Raw genomic sequence first — 23462 nt, 5'->3', positions numbered from 1 at the left:
GAATTAATTGCTGTGGTCCCATCACCTTAAAGTATTTCCAGTAAAGTTGTGCCATATCTATCCCCTACCACAATAACGTTATCATTAACAACAAAGTCTCTGCAACCTCTGTGCTTGACAGTGGCTCACTTGGTACTTGATTGAATCTTATTTCTTATATTTACACTTCATCTCTCCCTCACCTATCCTCTACATCTCTACTCAATTTTTAATCTAACTGCTAAGCGCATTTTTATTTCTCTTACCACTCCAAAACTTTATACAATACCCATTGTTCTCTGCCTTACAATTTGTCATACTTTCCCGATCCAGATACTTTGTCAACAAGTGACTTTAAATTAACCCAGCCACACTGGAAACAGACACAGATGACTTGACAGATCAATGGAATATTGGAAAAAACTTATTTATGCAGCATAAACAAATACAGTAGTTTTATACTCTCCTGTCTCCATTACAGACAGTTTCATTAGACTTGGCATCCTATAAAGGAAATTTTTCATTCACCTAAACATTGACATATATATGTGTATGTGTGGGCACCCTGCGAAACTCTCATTTATTATAATCTTTATGTGATGTATACACAGCACTTTCTATTCTATATGAAGCTGTTTAAAATTCTAGCAACAAAGATAAAAGAAAAAAAAGGTGGTTCTCAAGGTCTATACATATTTGACTACCCACAAAAATCTTAAGATTAAGCAGCATTGTACATATGTAAAAATGATCTGGTTTTACTTTTTACTACAAGAAAAGAAGTTGGTATTTTAAGCAGAATTACAAGTCATTATGTCTGCTCTTTATTTACCTCTCACTGATGTGCTTTCCTGTGCAGGCTCTTCCTGAAGGTTTGCAGTTACAGACTGGTTCAATAATAACTCTCCATTTGTCTGTGGCTGAGATTGATTGTTTTGTTCTTCACGTGCTTTCAGACCCTCACAAGGCGCCCTGGTACAACACTGTAGTTTTGAATCTGACTTCTGCACAGAGGAGTTCAAAGGCATGTTTCCTAATGGTTTGGCTGATCTTAAGAGAACGGGCAGACGGGACTTCTTGGGCAGGTAAGCAGAATCAGTCTGAAAAGGGCATGGAACAAAATGGGAAGGTGGTAGCTCACATGTAACAGTCAAGTAAGGGAAGCATAAACAAACATTCCAGGAAATTTTCTTGTCAGAGCAGTCAGCTGTCACGTTAGTTTTGAAAATAAGATTGCAACACCCTTGCAACATGAAAAACAAACATTCAGAGAGAAAAAACCCTATCCCACTGGTTCGATTTCCTGTAAGTACCTGCTACTTACGCATCCACAGCCACACAGCGAATGACTTCCAGTTCATGAAGCAAGACATCAAATACACCATTGACTAGCAAAGGCTTTTAATCAGTAGGCATATTAGTTAACTTTGAATTTGTTTATGCCCTAGGAAAATACTTTCTCAACCAAACTGACCTCTCTCTAACTGCTACTTCCCACTCTCCTTGTCTATATCATAAATGTCTGACAGCCCAGTAACTGTTTCCCTCAAACTTTAAACCCTTTTTTGTTGTTGTTAATTGAGGATACTCCTAATTTTTCACAAATTCCTGAACATATTTTCCTTTCTTCTTTTTGTCTCCACCCAACAGGCCCTACTACATACCAGCCCACTTTCCTGCCATTGAGAAAATCAACATAGGTTTGCATCTGCCACAGAGGAAATCTATTCTGCCAGAGAAATTCTTTATGAACAAAAATAGCTTCTTCACACATTGCTTCTGCAGGATTCCCATTTCCTACTGTAACAGACATTCCATCACTGGAGATTGGGGGAAAAGTTAAATTTCTTAAGTCATTACATTTTAGCCTCTCACCTTTTGAAGTCTCTGCATAAAATGAATGTGTCCTTGCTTAAACCACAGAGCATAAAATAATGCTATCTCCAAAAAGATAAAAACATGCTATATGTTGATGAGAGTTATGGAATTGTGTGTAATAATAATAAAAATCAATAATGGAATTTTCAGATAGATTTAGTATAGTTTTTTGCTGTTCATTTGCTTCACCAATGGCGTAAATCCCGTAATTTCTTTTACCACCCAATGTATTCTGAAATACCTTTCCACATTCATTTCTTAGCAATTATAGTCTTTACACAATTTAAAATAATAAAAAGCAAGTTCCATTTTCCTAATGACATACTCAATTCTTTTTGTACATACATGACTACAATATCATTTGGAGACTGAAAAATAAATCCGGGCAGGATGAACTTCCTGCTAGTTTTACTAAACTGCACTAATAACGTCAAGCAATTTCCAGCTGTCTCAGGGTTGTTGTACAGACATATACGTCACCCAGATTACCCAAAGTCCAGTTCAGCTGGCTACGTGAAATTATTCACAAAAGCCATTCAGAAGCAAAAGAGACACTGCATTAGTCCAAAGAAAGCTTTTAAAGCAACTGACTCAGGGATTGCATTGAGGTTGCAACTGATTAAACTGGAGAGGAATCTGGAAAATGATGAATCAAAACAGTATTTCAAAACTCAGTGAAAACAGGAACTTGAGAAAAAAGAGAATTGCAGAAAGAACTCTAGCTGTTCCCTGTGGGGGGTAGAGAAGCCTTTACTCGCTGCCTTCACAGACCGTCCTTCATTCCCGAGAAGACAGACCAGCAGCTCAAAGACATCGTTAGTGTTCTTAAGCAAGGCATCAAAAGCAAATCTTCATTAAGAGACCAGCTAGGTCCCCAAACCCCTTCTCCCTCTGCTACCCACCCTTACTCTAAGACTGACTTCCACCTGTCCTCATCTCTTCGCATGTGTGTCTCTGGAGCACTGCCCTGAACAGCGCCGACACGAACCGATGGCAAAGCTCATCCACTCCTTCTTGTCCCAGAGTAGCCAAGGCATCCCAAAGATGCAGGGACAGCTATCGCTGCAGCCAACCTGCCAACCATGAATGACCAAACACCAAATAGACTAAGAACATTAAAAACAGCCCAAGAACATTTCTATTATTACCCTCTTTCCTTCCCAAACATATTTTTTTTAAAGGTAGAAAATTTACTTGCAGGAATGAAACCTTAAAAGACCAAGAATGCACCTGAAGATACTGAGATAGATTTTGATTACGTGTAAATCATTTGGTGAAACAAGACATAGCTTTTGTGAGTTAGGTTTTGATTTTTCAGGAGTATCATAATCTACTGCTTAAAACTGGCATGAATTTTCTAGGGTGTCTGCCACGGACCAACTGTGCGTGCCAGAATCTTTTCCTTAAAATCTCGAACTATACTGAGACACTTACGCCTGTACAGAACAAAGTCCTATCAGCATCTCTTGGTTTACAAGCCCCTTCAGAACAATGAACCCAACAAGAACAGGCCAGAATAAAAATGAACTGCTCCCAGTTGCTAGCTCACAGAAATCTCTTGATCACTGAAGTCATGGATACCATTCTTTGCAGAAGGTGCTACAACATTCTCTATTAGCAGTCCACAAAATCAAAAGCAATTCTCTCTTTTGTCTGCTCCGCTAAGATCTTCAAAGAGTTTTCAACTTTGCTTCTATAACAGCTACTGAAACAATACACGTGAACTCTTTAGTAGACACTTTTCCCACCTCTTTGTTTGGGATCACAGACTGCCTGCATACAAAAGGCTTGAAAACTTACCTGGCACAAGCAAGTTACATCTGTACTCACAGAGCAGACCGCACCTAGGCTCCAAACAAATATGAAGAACTGCCCCCACAGTTTTATAGAGTACTACTGGTCACACTTGTCCAAAAGCAAGACACAATGATAAGATGTTAATACAACACTAAAATTAAGAGTTGAGTTTGTTGAAATCTACCATTAACTCTTCACCAGCATGCTCTCAGACATTATGTAAGCCTTCAATTTTCTAGACTGCATTTGCCATTCAAACTTAATAAGCTATCAGTTCAGAATGCTCCGGGTCTGCACGTTACGAACATCTATGCAGAGATGCAAGGTAGTACAGAACCAAGCCATTATGCTGTGAACTCTCTCTTTTTCCAAAAGCTATATTTACTAGTATCTGGTCCCAGTGAGGATTGAAATTCAATTAATTAACGTTCTAAAGCACACTGAAGTATGTGATGAAAAGCTCTGAACATTAAGAACAATTATCTAAAATAATTTGGCTTACATCTCTTTCTCTAATTTTAAAAATTACACAAAAGCAAGATTTAGTATTAGAAATGAAACATATTTTACCCTTTTATACATCTATTCCCTAAGTATCAAAAAGAGAATCTTAAATAAACTTACTTCATTTGTTCTCCTTGTAAAGAGAAGTCTTTCTTGCTTTTCACCCTTCTTACACATGTTTTCTTGCTGATGTTCTCTTTCTGCATTTAATCTTGAATATTCTGGGGTTTCTTCTGAGGCTCCTGTTTTGCCTTCATGTTTGACTCTCATGACATTACTCTCTAAAGTCACTGTTTGTGTAGCTGCATCTTTCAATAACTCAATATCCTTATTAATCTGTGGCATTGCATCTGGATAAGGCTTCTCTTTCCCATCAAAAGTTGATTTCAATTCTACTTGCTGCTTTAAGAATTTATTGACCTGCTTGAAGTGCTTGAGTTCAGCTCTTAGTTGAATAATCATTTGCCTAAGATCTTTTTCATCCTTTTTCTCTATATCTTCACTTGAACATTCTTCGTCAGTTGTGTTCAGATGATCTAACAGTTCATTTACAATTTTCATTTGTTCTTGTCTGCTGTACTCGGGAAAGAGAAAGAGAAGGCATGAATTTTGATTTTTATTTAAGCAAACAAGAACACCTTCTAAGAAACTCTTTTGCAGTATCTTGACATATTTGAAATTCCCAGGGGATTCCGTTTTACTTGCTAATGAATTACTCACTAACAAACAGAATTTTTAAAGCCTTTTCACAACATGAGTTATATGGGAAGTTACCTCATCAGTGCTTTTCTCCCGTTTATGACCATATACGCTCTACCACCCCTCTCCCCATTCATGAACAGGTACTTAGCATCTGATACATAAATCGATTGCTTACCTACCATAGCAATATAAGAAATATGAATCGATATTCAAAAGAGTTTACACTCCAATTTAACTACCTTAAGAAGAAAATTCTGCCAAAAATACAGGAGACGCTAGATGTCGAGCTTTTCTGAAAATCTATCCCTTAATCTATTTCTAATATAACAGGAAAGATGGAACCTAAGAAAGCAGCCAAAAGCCTGCAAAAACAGCTCAATACAGACCATCAAACTGCCCCACAGATACCTCATGGTCCATGGACAATAGTTTGGAAAGCAATGTTTTAAGAGAAACTGAAGCCAAATAAGAGACATTTAAAGCCTAAGCAAGCCCTCAAATTCTACAGACGATTTCATGTGTCCAATAGAGAGCTGTTTGTGCCACTAAACATAAAAACCAGCATTTAAAACAACTGCATTTGTATGGCTAGCATTTGAAATGGTAGAAGCTAACTAGGCTTTTATATCTTTCTCTGGCATCTAATGTCATCAGTGAGAATTCAGTTATGCAAAGTACAGGCTCATCACCAGTCAATCTGGTCATTTGTATGTGAACATAGAAAAGATGACACACTAAGAGTGGTAAAGAATCAGTCATCAGCAGACTTCTGTGTAAAGTTAACAAATAAAACAATGTTACCTATTCGTTTTCTAATGGAGTAGCATCTCCTCATTTACCATTAACTAGTGCTTTGACAACTAAGACCATTTAAGCCTGTTGCAGAGTTTTAAATAGTAATAATGTAAAAATAAAGAATTGCTTGAGTAAAGTCAGGTGCAGGACATGCCTGAAGACCAAACCCAGGATCTGACACGTGGAACCCCACAAGATATTCTGCGCCCACCACGGCCGAGCACGATGGATATGGAAGGTCAATCCCATTACTCTCCGGAAAGCACTGCGGCTGGCTGGCAGAACAGCTCAGGCGGGCGCTGCAAAATGTCACGCAGTAACGTGCATAGCCATTAGAGCATGGAGAGAACTAGGAAAGGAAAATGAGAAGGATCCCCACCAAAGCTCTAATTCAGTTTTCAACCAGGAGATTAAGTGGTGTAAGCATGAAATTGGAGGAAAGCAAAACTAGTCAGGGGGTGGTTTTTCTATACAGCCTCTTGCTTGGTACTGTCCAGTTGCTATGGACATGAGCATTTCAGATGGGAACTGATCAAACCATAATGTAACACACACAGACACACATATATTTTCTCCTGCATAGCAAGTGACCTCAGTACTTAAAACATGGTTCATCTCAGCACGGTCCTAGGAGTGGTTACAGTGGAATAACCAGCCAGCTGCAGGACATGGGCCCGGATTCCCAGAGCGGCTGACAGAGAGCAAACCTCTGACCGAGCAGTTCAGATGAAACGACAAAGGCTGCAAAGCACACAGCAATGTCCATTCAAAATTAACCCTGTAAAACAGTCATTGTACCTCCAACTCCTCCATCCTCATTTCCGTACACTTACAATTTTTAAAGCAGTACAGTGCCATCCCCTTCACCACACTGCCTTTCACCGGCCTGTGCTCTCGGATAAAAGTACCACCTGTTACCATCTGATCCCTTTAACACTGCTAGATTCCATCCTGAAAACAATCAGTCCCTACAGTAAAGCTTCGTATATCAGTAACTTTGGAGTTTTTTTTCTTGTAATGGGTTTTTCGTAAGGATTTCTACTGATAGCATGTTTCCTAATTACTTAATTGCATGATAGACTAAAATGGCTCTGAAGGCGCCTTGCCAATCTCTCAGGTAAATTAGACAGTGCCATTATCTAAATTCACTTTAGCAAAATTACTTTATTCTCTTCTCAAATAGAAATACTGTCAAAAGCAGTGCACATCCCTCATACTTACGTAGATTCCAGTACAGATGTTCTATTTTCTCTTAAAAGAGATGTGAGCAAGTTCTCTTCTGTTTCATGTTCACTCATTCCTATTCTGCCAAAGAGTTTGCCAGTTGTATCGTGTTCAAATTGAGAGTTATTTGGACTCCTGTAATGTCTGTCTTTGCAGAAACTCTCTGAATAGCCTGCTGGAGTTACCTGTTAAAAAATTGCATACATTTTCTTATTACACAGGTACGCAATGTTCTATTAAATTCAGGGCTGTAATCTTTTTGTAATCAGGTTTTGTAATTCCTGATGCTCTTTATCTACATTAAGAAGCATCCACAGGCATTTCACTTGCTATTTATTAATAGAAAAACTAATTAACATCTATTTCATATGATTAATTCATAGTGATCAGTTGTTTAGTAAGTAGTAAGTAGATTTCCCTGAAGGTCTTTATCTATGAAGAGGTATGAAACTTCTGGAACGTTGCCTGCAGATTGCAGGTAACTTTTTATTAGTTCACCTTTGAATCATCTGCCTTTACAGTACAAAATTCTGTCCTGGGATCCCCAGACGCAAGCCGTGATGGCCAGGACAGGATGCAACCTGAAGTATTTACAAACTGCCAACTTTTTGTATGCAACACTATAGAAGTGTCCTAGGAAATTTCCATAGGGGATCTCTCCAGTAATTCAACCCCCATTTATATCAATGGAAGTCTTCCGTATCAATTACGTGAGAGTTCAGACTAGGCTCATTTGGACACAATTTACATCAGCAGACATCAACAGCGAGGGGTTCAGATGTTTAAGAGTCAGGAGTACCTTTACAATACACCACTTACCTGTTTATCCACCTCACAAGGAAAATCCAAAGAAACTTGAAGGCATACCTAGTAAACAGAGAAACACAGAAATTACAAATTTTGAAGAACAGAACATCATTATTCTTCAACATTACTAACCAAAATGCCCCTTTTTGTGTCACATTTGAGGGTGTTATAATTTTTAAACCAGAAAGGTTCAACTTTAATTGCACTCTATGATCCTCTAGGTCCCTTGCAATGTGAATTATGTTATGATTCCATGATGCTTTATATTACATTGCTTTTGAATGATAGAGGAAAAGGACAGCAGATTCCTGTACATATGAAAACACAGGTAACAAGCTACCAACACATCAAGTATTTCAACCCTGAATCTACAGCATTTTTTCCTCAATCATAGCAGTGAGTTGATCTGAGACAATTTGTACTATAGGCCTGGCTGCAATCGAAGCTGAAGATTGGGGGTGGGGGTGGGGGTGTGTGTGTGTAAAGAAACACAGTTCCAAGGGACTTTATGTCATCTCTATTAAGGCAGATTATGAGTCCTTGAACAAGAGAAAACAAGGACCAGAACGAAAGCTATCTTCACTGCAAAACCCTAGCAGCAGAAAAATACAGGAATAAGCTTTCAGAAACTCTTTAGGATAACTATTAGTTGAAAGCGAAATCAGATACCAAGAAAAGTGTATTTTGTTTGCAAAAGACTTTGTGTTCTAAGAAAATATAAACTTTTAAAGGCATGCAGAGAAGAAAGTATTGTAACATAACGCACCCAGAGCAGAGTCCTACCTGACTGACCCTCTCAGAAAATTGACTGTTCTGCATCTTCCTGTCATTGTCACCATCTTCCATCTGCATCACAGGCTCCTCTGTTATTTCAAGACACTACACAAAGTATGGAATGACATGAAAATGTAGCACAAAAAAAATACTGTGATATGAAACATGCATAAATAAGTCAGTGACATGTCTTAAAAGAAAAATAAAAAAAGCCTGTAATACAAAGTAACAAACACAGAATTAGATTTCTTAAAAAAGATCAAAGAAAATTTATCTAAAACCCAGGAATTACTCATATTAAATACAGTGAAACTGTATCTTACACATTCCTTCATTTTTGTTTAACCCTTTCTCCTCAGAATTTACAAAAAATGTAAAAATCACTTAACCTTTTCCGGCAAAGGACCTCTATATCTTCAGTCATGTTCTCATTGTGCCTATTTTATTTTCCAATTTCCAGAATTTATTTTCATTTGCTACACAATTTAGGCTCTTCTCCAGCATCCAAGAAATAGATGCTTTCAAAACAAAGCACATGTAGCTTGCTGTACACTAAAAAGATTTACTGTAACACTGAAGGTTACAATCTGCTGTGTCTTGCCTAGATTTGCCCATTTGTAGCAAACGGTGCCAAATCATCTTTTTCTCCCAATTTTCCACAGAACCTAATCCACCTCCCATCACTAATACTTCCTGAGCAAGGAGGAGGAGGAGGAAGTCCTGTCACCAGCATTACTGACAGTAAGACCAGAATCCCTTTGGTTTGCTGGATGTTACATCCCAGCAACAGACCCGTGGGCAAGGGACGAGGTGTGCACGTTGCTCCTCTCTCAGCAGCAGCAACGACCACAACTGCGCGACCTTCGTTTATACATGGTTCACAGGGAACGTCTTCTCTTTGCTTACAACTCACCTCCTTTACTCAGCTTGCTCTGGAGGCGAGGACAGAATTTAGCCTTGCCTATGTCAGTTTAATGTTGATCATCATAAAACTGCTTATTTACAAAGAATTATTATATTCAGTAGCCACGTTCTGGTACAGCCTGTCAGACAACCCGAGTACAAGGCTGGTCCTACGTCCCACTTTGGGATCCACCACGAGTGATCTGCAGTTACCATGCTCCACCACTCCCCTGAGAGAAGACCAGACTGGACATTTCTATCATCTTGGTTCATAGTCACATTTCCCAATCTAATAGAAAAAGATAGTTATTTAAGACCTTTGCTGCTAACATCTCATTAAATAGTGGAAATGTGCAAAAGCATCAGTAAATATCAACGACGCTACAGCTAAACTGTAGGTAGGATACAGCACTGACACAGAGGATCCAAACCTGCATGGGACAAAAATTTTAGCCTTAAAGCCCCTGTGGCAATAATACAGCACTGTGTGTATAACAGTTATATTTTGGTGTGACTTGGCCTAAAGAAAAATTACCTTAAGACAAGAAAAGATGAATCTTGAGCATAGTTACAGAAAATGGGGATTATAGGTACAGAGACTCAGATGATGGACTGGAAGGAAAGAAACTGGTGTCTAGGGGTCATGGATGTGATATTTATAGCTTCGATGGATATACAGCACAGTGCTGAAACTTACGGCATGAAAAGAGAAACTCGCTTCCCCAGTATCACATGCTGGAAAGTCTTGGCTCACAGCATGTCAGCCCAGCCGCAGACAAACAGGATTCTGCAAGGAGCATTATTTTTGCTTCCTAAGAACACTGGGACTTGAATGCATGTGCGGGTTTTGATTTTTTTAAATTAAGTATGCATAGAAGATGGGTGCATGTGTGCGTGTGTGTGTGTATATATATGTGAAATAAATGAGAAAAACCTTTTTATCTTCCAAACCCTAGCAGTATAAGCAGCTCTAATGGTTTTAAATATGAATTTTAAAGGCAGAGACTGGATGGTGCAGCATATTAATGTATTTGCCTTTTACTATTAGAAATCTATATTGAAAACTAACTTCCAAGTCACGTTTGAATTATTTTTGTATTTCTCACTCAGACTTGGTTTTCTAGGACAACACAACATAAAGACAATCTGAAAACCGAAGGAAGACACAGACAAAATCGTGGTATATAGCATGGGCATGCATTTTAAAATGATCTTTCCATTGTAATCATGGGATGCCAAAAGTCCGATAACACTAACTATTACAAAAATAAAAAAACTGTTAAGCTTTAATCTTCCATGTGTAGATTCAGGACAAACCCTGAATTTGTCTATTCAAAATACACTTGCACACATAATTTATCCACTCAATGCAACTACCTGTTATGACTCAACATTTTTAGTATATGCTTTTCCCAGGCCAATATTTTTTTTGGTAAGTGATGATTCTTAGAAGTCTAGATTCTTAGAAACTACGACATAAGACCAACAGGATATAGCACACTATTACAGCAAATGACTGCAGTTTGAGCCTGGTCCTATGGTCCTGTGTCTGAGAGGCTGAAAAGAAACTTTCTGTGCTCCAAGGAATACAAACTAATGTTCAACAAAATATTAAAAAGAAAATAAGTGTCTTAAGGCCAGAAAAAAAAGTCTACCAAGAATAAGCTGCCTGTTTAAAGTATTTCCTTGGAGACTGAAAACCTTGAGAATGTTTTTCCTAAATGAACCACTGATATGCTTGGTTTGCAAAGATCCCTGGAGCCCTGAAGGCTGAAATCACTGAGACTGCTTCTCTCAGAGAAAGCAGATGTTCAGAGGACAGGACAAAAACAACCTTTTTCTCTCCTCTGCCTCCCTCCCAACACAAACATGAAGCCAAGAAATAGAGTACTAGGGCCTGTCAGACCGCTGGGAGATGCCCTGCAGAGGCACCAGCACGCAGACTCATCGGATCTGTGCTCCGGCTTTGTGAAGGAAAAGAAGGATGGGTATGTTTTAAGAACCTGAGAAGGCTACATCTTCCTGTGTCTGTCCAAATTCTTCTTATAGCACATATGTTAGTGTCATCTCAGCGCTACCTGCCAACAAATTCTAGCCCAAAATACACACAAGAAATAGAACTTTGCATTTTTTGTCAATGGTTATTAGTATGCAAAACACCGATGTCACAAACCATAACCTGAAATCCCGGTTGCCATTTATTGTCAAGATTGATAAAATGGTACCTTTTAAACTAAAAACTTTCAATTTTGCATCCTTTCACTTTTGAGCTCCATAGTATTATCATTCTAGCACAGGTTAATATATCATATTTTACATTCCTATATCCTTTACCAGAATGTTGAGGTCTATTTATATTTTACAAGCTTCACTCTCTGTCATTCTACATCTATTTTCACAAAGACGGCTTAAGTATCCCTGTATGTACTTTTCATGCCAAGACAAATGCAGAATCACACAGTATCTTGTCACGATGATCTTAGCACAGGACATTAATTCCTTTGGTACAACTACAGCATCAGTGGGGGTGCAGCACCCTCTGCAGGGTGACTAAAATATTAATCTATAGAAACTGCACACACTCGGAAACAGATTGCCCACACACTTTTCATGCAAACCTATTACAGTAACATGTATATTCATTATTTTAATAAAAGCTATGGCACCCTTAAAGGTCAATCTATAATTTAAAACATATTTCAATTAAAGATACCATGAGTATGCCTTAAAACTGAATAAGCAAGAATATTTCATGACCTTTGATTATTTCTCCCTGTGCATGTGCAGCGCATATGGTAAAAGACATGACCCTTTTTCCAGGGTCTTGAGGAATAAACTGTCCTGCAGAAAACTCAGTCCCGGACCTCGAATTAGACAATCTACACGTAACTGTTTCGAACTATTCCTAATTTTCTGTTCTCTTGAGTGTAATTCAGAAATACAAGACACAAAATACTAGCGGCATCATTATCTCTTGTACATTTTTTCCTTCCTATTCAGTATGTTGTGCACAACAACAATGTAACTGAAAGCAAAAACCACAACAGAATATAAAGAGAAGTACTACAGCAATATTTCATGTAATACTTTATAACAAGCTAGAAGGTTCACTATAATCTACCAGAGCCTCCTGAACGTCCTTCATCATCCACACATAGTAAGATACGTGGGGACACAGCACCCAAAATCCTTCTCAGTGGAAGTATTTTGCCAAGAACTCTTCTTCCCACAGCTAAAAACAGCTTTAGCTTTGGGCAAAACAATAAACACCCAGCAACAATTACTTCCTTGCACCTCTCACAATCTACCACAATGCTGGCCACTTCTTCATATACCTCTATATTCTGCATGAAGGAACAGCCATGCATTTAAGTGACCTGAAGTGCTATTCTCTCTTTTTTGGCTACAGTGAACCCTGGCTGTTTTGCAGATGCAGAGGAGATACAAACTAAGCTCTTACAGAATTAGAAACAGTGTGACAATGACTCTTGAACAGGAGACAAGCAGACTTCCTATAATAACTGTTATATAAGATATTGCAATTCTTTGTAAAATTAACTATTTCCTCCCTTTTCAATTGACAAAACAAATAGATCACAGACCCAATTAATATTTTAACGTGTATGTTGTTTCCTTAAAATTAACTTGACACATCACTGAACACTTGCATTGAGCTGATTCTCTGTTGTGCTAACATCTTAAAGTTGTTTACATCATTAATTTAAAAAGTTATTAGAAGGAATTAGCAACCTAAGCCCCGAGGGTTTTACACTCATTCTGCACTAATGTAAATGGCTCCACAAGGTATATTAGATGTAAGAGTCAGATTCACTACTTTAATACAGAAAACCTACCTCACTGTGGTTTAATATTTTTAGTGCTTCCTTCCCTTGAGAATCTGTCGTACAAAGTCCAAGCTGTTTTTTCTTAAGTTCTTGATTGATTGACTGCAGATCCTTAACCATCAAGAGAAGGTCAGTAACCTAAAAAAACAAAGGAAGAAGTAAAACTGGTAACATCCATACTAGTATGAAAACAAATTATGCTATATAAATCTCCAGCTAAATCTAAACAGCAGAGTTGGAAAACCTGGTTTTCTGCATCTGTTCATGAGGCAATCAAAAACATGATTATATATTTGTGAGTTAGTGTTCAAGAACTCTTAAATTGCAAGACTGTAGTTTCCAGCCATGCTATTAAGTTGAGCTATCAAGTTTCACAACTCAGTAGCAACAAAAAACCTGAGGGCACCTCACACCAACAGGCTGATTTAAGAAACATTTTAGTTCAAGGGAAACCAGCATTGCAGGGAAATAGCAGCATTCAGAAACAACCTCTTCTCCTATCTCAAACACTCTTTATAAGCCACTATCTTTCTGAGTAGTCTCACAAATACAAAATCTGAATGGACAATCACGTTCAAAACTCTTGAACAGACATTACTATCACAGACCCATGTAGTGTATCAAGAAGGTAATGTTTGCAGAAAGTGAAGGCATAAAACCCCTTTTTCAAGTGAGAAATGATTTATAAACGTCTTTTGCTAACGAGTGTCCCTGAACTTACTGAAGGGAATACGTTCCAAGACAAAAGTGGTACAACCCCAGAATGGGACTGGAACACAATCTGGGGCTTTTTTTATTGACACCCGTTCAGTGTAAGGCAAACTTTTTTTCCTTCAGACTACCCACCTCCAGATTGTGAACACCTGCCTACAATTCAGCTGGCCATGAAAAATACAAAAATCCACTTATGTTCAGTCCCAAATGACCATTTTCAAAATAATTCCTTATTAAAAACTGGTGCATGGATCACAGGTCACTGCGCAGGATAAGGAGTCAGAAGAACAAGTATCCAGTGCTGATTTACTGTATGACAATGGTCTGCACATTTAATCTCTGTGAATTTCAGTTCTCCTTACGAAGAACGGAGACAACATTAACTTACCTCAAGGCTATTTCAAAACATGCTATATTTACCAGAAGATTTGCAAGTCCTCAGATGGAGTGTGCTATACAGGCACATAAATTATAGACACCACTGCCATCATCATGATTAATACAGGTGCCGGAAATACATGTCATAGGATACTTAATGTAAAAACTTTTCTTTGGAGTTGGGTATACTTCACGATGACTTAAATATGGTATTGAGTCTGAAACCTGAATCCAGGTGTCTATCATAAAACCTTTGCAGCAAGCTGTCTATGTTTCAGCTGATTCTGAAGCTCAATGAAGTGTAACAAAGACTAAATAGTTCATAAAAGGTGGATCTCAAACCACAGAGGCAAGAACTTCAAATCCTTTCAGAACTACTCAACTACACCTAAATAAACCTTTTTGTGAGAAATACACAAACCATAAACAAAGCAGAATTAAGCCATTAGAAACAGTAAATAATAAAAAAGATCAATACCTTTTTCTTAAGTTCTTCAAGAGACAGATGGTCTACCTGCAGGCTTAAATGATCTTGCTCTCCTAAACAGATACTCATATAAGATGTTTGATCTCCACAGAAAGATAGTGTTTCATCTGTCAAAATAACCAAGGACAGGAATTATTTCAGAAACTATTTGCAGGAAAACACAGCATAAAATGCAAAGACAGGACTTTTTGAGTAAGAACCTATTAGTAAGTCTGTGGGAGGCCAGTTAAAATGTTTCACCCCCCAAAATAAGCTTTCTGTTTATTTGAACACATTTTGTCCTCGTATTTCTTTGTGCTTCTGACATGCTGTATTCTCTGTGGCTGTATTTTCTGTGATTATCAGCATGAGTTGTGAATGCAATTCTGAATTGAAATTTGCATATTTAGCATTACAATTAGATATAATTTTTAGGAAGGATAAGTAAGGCAGGAATAGTTATTATGTTTTAACTAAATTTTTATGAACATGAGCTCAAGATCTCAAAGCGAAAAGCCAGGTTAGACAAAGTTATTGAATTTATCTTGCTTTGGGGTCAAAAGATTGCATTAATTGAAGATAGCTACTTATTCATTTCCTCTATAACTGCAGGGATGATTTGTTATGTTTCAATAAACACCTGTTCATTTACAATATAGATGATAGTTAATTCTATAAATACTTCTCATGATAAATGCTTTCTCCCTATCTGAAGTAGGACAAAGAGACATTCAAATCCTACTCCCAGCTCTGACACTGATCTCGTGGCTGCTGCAAGGAGCCAAAGTTTCACAAATAATCACTAATTCTCAGAACATTCATCCCTAGCAGCCTCACCCTCAACACAACTGCTCTTGACAACCCAGGAATATCCACGAGACCCATTGGTCTACCCCGGCTGTTCACCATCTCTATGCTTTTGAGGTTGGAAACTCTGAAATGGCAGAAGCTTACCTTTTGTCACTTATCATAGCTGTCAAGGGAGTGGTGCTAACATTGAAAATCTAGGTTGAAAGGGGTAAGTGAAAAGGCTTTATCATTATTTATATATCCCCTATGGAATAAACCAGAGAGATCTGTATATATGCAATAAACTATATTTAACAATGTCCACTTACGTTATTCTTTTCTATATCTAAGTACATACTAGAAACAGCTCCAAAAAAGTACAATAAAAAAGCTAGAGGATAAGTTATATTTAAAAGCTCTTCTATTTCTGAATTACAAAATAACAAAACCTCTGGCTATTTCTTTCTTTCCCTGCAAATATTTCTTCTGTTAGGAAGAGTCTAGCCATTTCCTGAGACACAAGCTCTTTACCAAAGTATTGTGAAATAATTACACTCCATTGTCAAAAAGTGATCCCATGGCCACAGATTTATTCAAAGCCAGGAATCTCTGACTTCTGCAGAAAACAGTAAATTCTATGGGTACAAAATTGTAGGCAGCTTGAAATGATCACTGCAGTAGAATTGCCACTGAATTACTAACATTTGCTGCATGGAAAAAGAAAAGCTGTCCCTCTGTATATGCCCTCCTGATTGCTCACAGACATTCTGTTACCAATCCCCTGAATAATTTTCAGTGCAGAAAGCTGAGTCTTTTCACACCTTTTTCTACTCTCAAAAGTTTCTTCTCCACCACAGCAAACTGACTGTAATAAAACCAGTTTTCTTTTGTGCAAGATCAAGAAAAGGGATGGGCTACACACGTATACAGACCTTGTCGTTTTTTAATGTCCTTAATCTGATCTTCTAAGACCTTCTGTAGATTCCGATTACCTAAAATGCCTTCTTCTAGTTGTTTTCGCAACATGAAAATGTTGTTTAGCTCCATTTGCAAGCTATTAATACTAAAAAAAGAAGAAAAAACAACCTTCAAGATTCAAATCAAAACATTATATTGCGTACCTCAGCATCTTTTAGACATCCGGGCTTCCACCAAGAGCCCATTTCACGTTAGCCATCACCATTTTTCATCACACAGTTACATCATTTTGATGCATAAGCACAAACAAATCCCTACAGAGAAAGACAAGACTAACCATTTACATATATGGCCTTTACTTGCTGTTTCGAGCTGTGCTGCTTGTAAATCAGCTTAAACATGACAGATACATTCTACCAGCCAACTTCTCTGTAATGTTTTTTAAGGAAAATCAGAATTACTAACTTCTGAAAAGTATGCCAGAAAAATATCATTATCACATAATACTGATGGCTCTGCGTACTCCATTGTACAGTGACCATGGAAACTTTGTTCCCTTCCTACAGAACTATACTACATAATCTAATGCTCCACTTAAAAAAAAAAAATTAAATTGTGTTTCATTGAAAATATGATTCAGACACAATTAACTGTTTTATTTCTCCATTTATCTGACAGTCTGTAAAAAGACCTTTTAAGGTCTAAATTGTCTCGATTATCTCAATGGGGTGTGTAAATGCCAAAACTTACAAATTTTAATTTCTCAGGGTGAATTAATTCTTTAAGCAGCTTTCTTCCGAGGTGGCACTGAAGCTTTTACTTTAGCATCAATCCCTGCCCCTCAAGGCCTCACGGTGTCAGCACCTCCAGCTGTCCCTTGCTAGATCTTCCCCACACCCTTCAACATCAACAGGACAGTTCTGATCAATCTGATCAATCCGTAAAAAGTACACTAAGAACTGAAATTGTAATAAAATTAAATAAATTGGATTTAATAGCAAATAACAGGGTGTTACTGAACTGATTGCTTTATTTATTTCCATATTCACGTCACTCAGAACCTCAGTGTTCTGAGATAAATTACACTGCTGTAGAATTCCCAAATCCATTGCACTAAATCAGAAAATTCAGAAATCTTTAAAAAAAATTTAAGTCCCTCTTACAGGAGACTATACAGCTACATACAGTACATTATACTTGCATGAGAATAACAGCATATTGTAGAAACATATTAATTAAAAGGCAGCGTGTCTGAAAAGACGCCCAGTCTGTCAGCTGACAAGCGTACTGTTGTCAAGTGTTTCCTGCACAAGAAACTACTGCTTCAACCAACTCTCCCTTGTTCAAGAGTATCTTTGAAGAGAGAGCTCTCTTAAATGCTCAGTAAAAAAATTAAGAATAAAACCAAACCAACACGTTAGTAGAAGCTAAGTGAGCACATTTTTTCCTTCTCATGAGTTAAAGGTTTTATAAGAAAAAGCATTGATTCTCTGCTTGGAGAGACAAGAAATGTCTTGGTCCTGACATCCGGTAGCTTATTCTGAAAAATAAACATCCAGGTTGCTTAAAATATATAATGCCTAAAAGAAGATGTCAGCAAGGAAACAGATGTTTGCCTAAAATCCATGTCACTGCTGATGGCAATTACACAAATGAGGAAGCTGAATTTATCCACAGGGCTTGTTTCTCTGCTTCCCAGAACTTTGTGGGTTCAAACCTTCCTTGATGAGATTTACAGCACATCTCAGCCCACAAAATTATGAGGAGGGAAACTAAGACCACCTGCCTCCAACATCCAACTCTACTGTTAATTCACTGTGCATCCTCTTCAAATCACTGCGTAACATTCACTGCTGTCTGCATCCTGTAACTCCCTATCAAGAAAACAGAACTAACCATCCTGATCCTGCAGAAATTAATTGCAAAACTCCTATTACCCTACTGATTATAACTACAGTTACAATTTTCCTCATTTGAAAGATATTTTAAGAAAAACCAGTATCAGAGCTATGTTACTTTGTAGTCATTATTATGCAGAGCGTTGACAATCACCTTACCCACAGAACGCGTTTCAGTGTCAGGTCATACCCTCCATATGAAATATTTAAAAAACCTGGCTTCTTCATTTGGTGATAGTTCAACAGCAAAGTCACAAAAGACGTTGGTCTTTTCCCAGAGATAATCCCCATAATCTGACTTCCACCGCTATTTCTAAACATCTCCTGAGCTGTGGCCAAGCACAAGATGGCATTACTACTAATGTGCTTAATTCAAATACCTGGGCTCACCTACCCTAGTGCTATTCACTTTACAGTTGCCAAACTATAGCGGTGTCTATAAACCAACTGCAAAATACACACACTCCCACGAAGTTGGCAGTATAAGCCATTGCCTTCAGGCAGGAAGAGTCAGGAGCTAGCTCCCAAATGCTGTCAATACCTAATTAAGACATTTGTAATTATAACAGTAATTTTTTTATAAAACATTTAAATTTATTTTACCTACAGGCTAAGAATTTTCTTTAGTTTATCATAACATCTCCTTCTCAACTGCCAAGCAATAACAAGATACAAAGCAAGCCACTGATTTCTTTCTAAACTGTTGTGTTCTTTGATTTTAAAAGGTTAAAAAACATTTGCTCCTGCCATGCTCCTGAATGCTTTACATTGAAAACATACTATGCAAACATCAATTATTCTGTTTTGTTTAACCTTCCCCAAAATCTTATTGGCTTATGTAATCACCAGAATTCTCAGTGTCACTTTTAAGATAGCCATTATCTGTAGTTTTAGGACTAAACCACGGCAAATCATCCAACGCCCAAAAGTTCACTATGGTTTGATTTTTCGTCTACATTCCAGCACAGGACACCTAACTCCTGAAAATCTAGCTGCTTACTTTGGTACCTAAAGGGAAGTCTGGCTCATCTGAGATTGCAATCCAAACAAAAATATTTTGGGAAACATTTAAGTAATTTAGATAATATAACCTCACTTACAAAAATATTTCTCCTTTAAGGAGACTACTACACCCAGTTCATGCCTTATGAACAACTGGCTGGTATAAAATAATCATCACTCAAGTTAAGCCGCACCATTTTTCACAACTTCTGATTCCTGCCCTTTGAGTTCAGATTATCTGCCAAAAGAGAAAAAATACTTACCTATCTGATTCTTTGAACGTCTTCACCAGCATTGAATAAATACTTTGTTCTTTTTTTAAAGCAAGGATCAGCTTTTCATATTCAGCTTCTTTATTTTCCTAAATTAAAACAAGAACATACTAAGATTACAATGTAATTTTTAAGTTTGCATGTCTACAGTTACATGTATAACTGTGTCCTGAAGACGACGTGAAAGAAACAGAAATCTAAATTTGCTGAACGGGACTGCCCACCTCCAAAGCCCGACACGAATCGGGAAACTATTCACCATACTTAGACCCAGCTATTATTAAAGGAGGCAAACATCGCTTCACTGTTTACCTGCTGTCAGTCACATACCTAACCTGTGGTTCATCATTTTTATCACAGTCTGAAAAGCTTTCCCCCCAACCCCTCACTTCCAAAGTTTACAACTCAATAAGCCAGGAAAAACCTGGCAGGCAGCTGTGGCAGAGGAGGGAGGGAGGGAAGGGAAAGTGGGCAAAACCCAAGCTCCAAGCGCACAGTTTAGAACATTGTCCCAATAGTCCTCTCTGTCTTCTGGACAAAACTGCCTTTCTTTGGAGAAGGGGTTTCTGCAAATTCTGTTCCATTCTGAACAAAAAGGACCGTATCAAGCCCACAAATAAAGGACGGCCATGGCAGATGCACACTTGTCCAGTCAGCTTTCTGCACAATCAGCTGGGTCACTACAAGCTGCTGCTGTACTCGTGCAAAGAAAATCGTTTGCTTGCAGTCTTGCTCACAGAGAGTATACTATTATTATCAGCATAAATCCAGGCTCTTATGCTACATTCTCAGTAAGGATCCACTAATTTCTCAAGACTTTTTTCACTCCAGAACAACCATACAGACGCTTTTTCAGCAGGAGGCAAAAAATGCAGCTATTTAAAGGACTACTTGCTTGCCCTTATTACATAAAAATATCTAAGATATCAGCCATCTCTAGAAGAGAAAACAACTGGGATATCTATAGCAAATCTAGAAGTATTAATGTCAGGCACATATATTCTGCCTCTGTTTGAGAACAATAGTAAGCCTTGTTGCTTCTCTCGATTTTGTTTTTCGACTGAAAACTGAAAGGAAGAACAAAAATGCCACAGCTAAGGGGGAATCTCAGCTAAGGGAACTCTCATGAGATACTAAATCATTAGTGAACAGATCATTAACAAGGAAGAAATGTACACCCAGGAGTTTTAAGCAGCTGTTATTACTCCAATTGCAATTCCTAAGGAAGGGATTGTAACAAAAATTCAGCTACAGTAGAATCTCGTTAATTCCCACTAATGATACAAAGACTCTGTTAATTTGAAAAATTCAGTATTCTGCAAAGTAAACAGTACAAAAGCAAGGACAAGTGTTGTTTACTTTTAATTATTTACATTCATACTTCACAGTATGCTAGCAAATATGTTAAATAATATTTTGCAAGTGTAATCAAGTTTTGATGAAATTACTCCCGTTAAGGTAATCTGCATGATAGATCCTACTGCAGACAGAGTAGCTTCTACCACCTATCGCACAGATTCTTTGAAGCAGTGACCTTGCCTTTGTACACGTGCATCATGTTGAGCTACCATCATTCCTAAAGGCACCTGTATTCCAACAAACGTTTCCAGGTTCTAGTGCAATTTATACATTAAATACTACTCTGTATGTGAAACGCAAAATACTGGGCTGCTTATTAAGTTTATTATCTAGATTAGCAGAGGAGAAACACACAGCAGTGGCTTCTGCTGACCGAGTATTGAGAAACACAAAGGCAACAGAGTCCATTAATAAAAAAATCTCACAAAAAAGCCCCATGTAAGAAAGTCCATCTTACAGCCTGAATTAAGGAGTCTTATCAATGTGTTGGCATCTCAGCCTTTCAAGAAGAGTCACTAAACATAAAATACACAGATTGCAATTTAACTCGGAAAAAGTTTGATCACAATGACACTGATCAATGACGTAGAAAGCAACAGGAAGAAATAAATCTTTTGACTTTATTTAGTTGGTTAACAGTCTGTTAAAAGTTCTAGTGAACTCTTCCATATGTCTGATAAAGCCTTGCAATTATTACTGAAGACACTACAAAACTATACCCTAATTAAAAGCTCTTTTTGAAGCACTGGCAAAGTAACGTCACTCTGAAGAGTTTACAGTACACAAATTAGATAACAGTTGTCAACAATTGTTCAAGGTCTATGACTGCTGTATTAACAAAGCAATATTATACACAGAACCATGCTCTGGTTTCCTATGCTTCTTTTAGAATTCACATGTTAATTTAGTTCTACATTTGCATGAAAATCTCAGTAAGCTCATGAAATCCTCCCAGCTCTCTTTTTTTCCAGCATAACAGGAGACATGAGCTGTTTCTTAATTCCAAATGTCACAGACTATACACAAATTATTAAATTACAAATTCAGCTAGCTGGGTAGAGGTTAGCAAAATCATGGAGGAGTGTTCTTGATTTTTCACAATCTTCCATGAATAATAAGGGTAAGAAGATACAGCATGAACTTTTTTTTTTTTTCAATATTACTGTCATTTCTAAATAAAGCGTAGGAGTGAATTATTCCAATCAACTCCCCAACGGTACACAAAACATAAGGCAGCTCTGTAACTTAAATAGACCGTAATGCTGTGGGAGTTAATGAAACATTAAACCTCTTGACACATGGTGTGAGGGAAAATGTGTTAGAGGAGATAGCTGCAAGACATCCAGGACCATATTGCAGTGAAAGATTTATATTCCCATGAAAGGAGGCAATCTAATACATTAAAGTCTATATTTAAGTCTGAAATACTATTGCTAAGCAGCAGTGGTGGAAAACATAACTTATTTTCATTAAAGGTTTCTCAGATTGTAAGCCATGAAAGTAAAAGGTTTATACCTCCACAATAAATAACTTATTGGCAACATCACAAGAATATCCAGTTGCCTCACTGAATACTCTCTTGCTTACAACCATCAGGATCATTTCAAAATCTCTGAAGGTTGGAGGATGAATCACTGAGAGAAGGCCATAACCTGCACTTCATCACTGGTTCATCCATCCATCCACCAGTTCCAGAATTAGGTAATTTCTTCTAAGACCGCAGTAAACTTTATGTATGGCCTACTGTAAATGAAACAATCACTAATAAGATTAAAATTGTTACAGGCCATTGAGTCATGTATCTAAAGACAAAAATTACTACAGGAAAAGACTTTGTTGGTGACTTTTAAAAGATGTCATCTCTACCGCAGAAAATGTCACGAAGCTGTTGGCTCCAAGGAACTTATGGCCTCCCTTGGCAATATGTGAGGCAAGACTAGTGGACTATACACAGATCGCCAAATATCACTCCATCAGGTTGACTCCTTTAAGATGAAATTTCTGCTAATATAGAAATGGTGAGACACACCAGCCACATCCATTCCCATCGCTAGGCCATGCTCAGTGTCACAGGTAAAGCATCGTGTTTAAAGTGTGTGAAGACATAGATATTGCCAAAAAGATTGTTGTTTTCAGCTATAAGCTAATCTCATCAAATCAGAAACTGAACTATCACCCTGTTTATGTGTCCACAACATCAACTTCAAGAGACTGAAAGCAACAACTACAATGCACTGATCACTATTTAATAGACAGGACATTTGTATTAAAAAAAAAAAGTCAACTACATCCTGACAAGTCAGCAACAATGTGCACACTGCATCCATTTCAGCAGCTAAGACATATCTGCAGCACTGCAACAATTACTCTAATTCCCATTCTCACAACACCCACCAACTGCAGTGCTCTGCCTACAGGAACTTCCATGCATCGACTATAATTTCTCAGCTGCAGCAAA

General features: G+C 37.7%; 1 protein-coding gene across 3 annotated transcripts in view; it reads right to left on the bottom strand.

Moving 5' to 3' along the window:
• CDK5RAP2 (CDK5 regulatory subunit associated protein 2) overlaps positions 1–23462 on the bottom strand; it is an 83207-nt gene that overhangs the window by 30964 nt on the left and 28781 nt on the right. For all 3 annotated transcript variants that reach the window (XM_040607749.1, XM_040607751.1, XM_040607752.1), the window contains 9 exons: positions 19637–19734; positions 16488–16618; positions 14779–14894; positions 13218–13346; positions 8470–8565; positions 7699–7746; positions 6877–7064; positions 4279–4732; positions 812–1079 (listed from right to left, as the gene is read on the bottom strand). In XM_040607749.1, the coding sequence (XP_040463683.1) occupies positions 812–1079; positions 4279–4732; positions 6877–7064; positions 7699–7746; positions 8470–8565; positions 13218–13346; positions 14779–14894; positions 16488–16618; positions 19637–19734 (1528 nt within the window). The remainder of the gene's footprint in view (positions 1–811; positions 1080–4278; positions 4733–6876; positions 7065–7698; positions 7747–8469; positions 8566–13217; positions 13347–14778; positions 14895–16487; positions 16619–19636; positions 19735–23462) is intronic.

The sequence above is a fragment of the Falco naumanni genome, chromosome 9 (genome assembly GCF_017639655.2).
Source record: "Falco naumanni isolate bFalNau1 chromosome 9, bFalNau1.pat, whole genome shotgun sequence".
Taxonomy (NCBI): Eukaryota; Metazoa; Chordata; class Aves; order Falconiformes; family Falconidae; genus Falco; species Falco naumanni.
The sequence above is the reverse complement of the archived record's forward strand: the minus strand, read 5'-3'. Positions and strand labels throughout refer to the sequence as shown.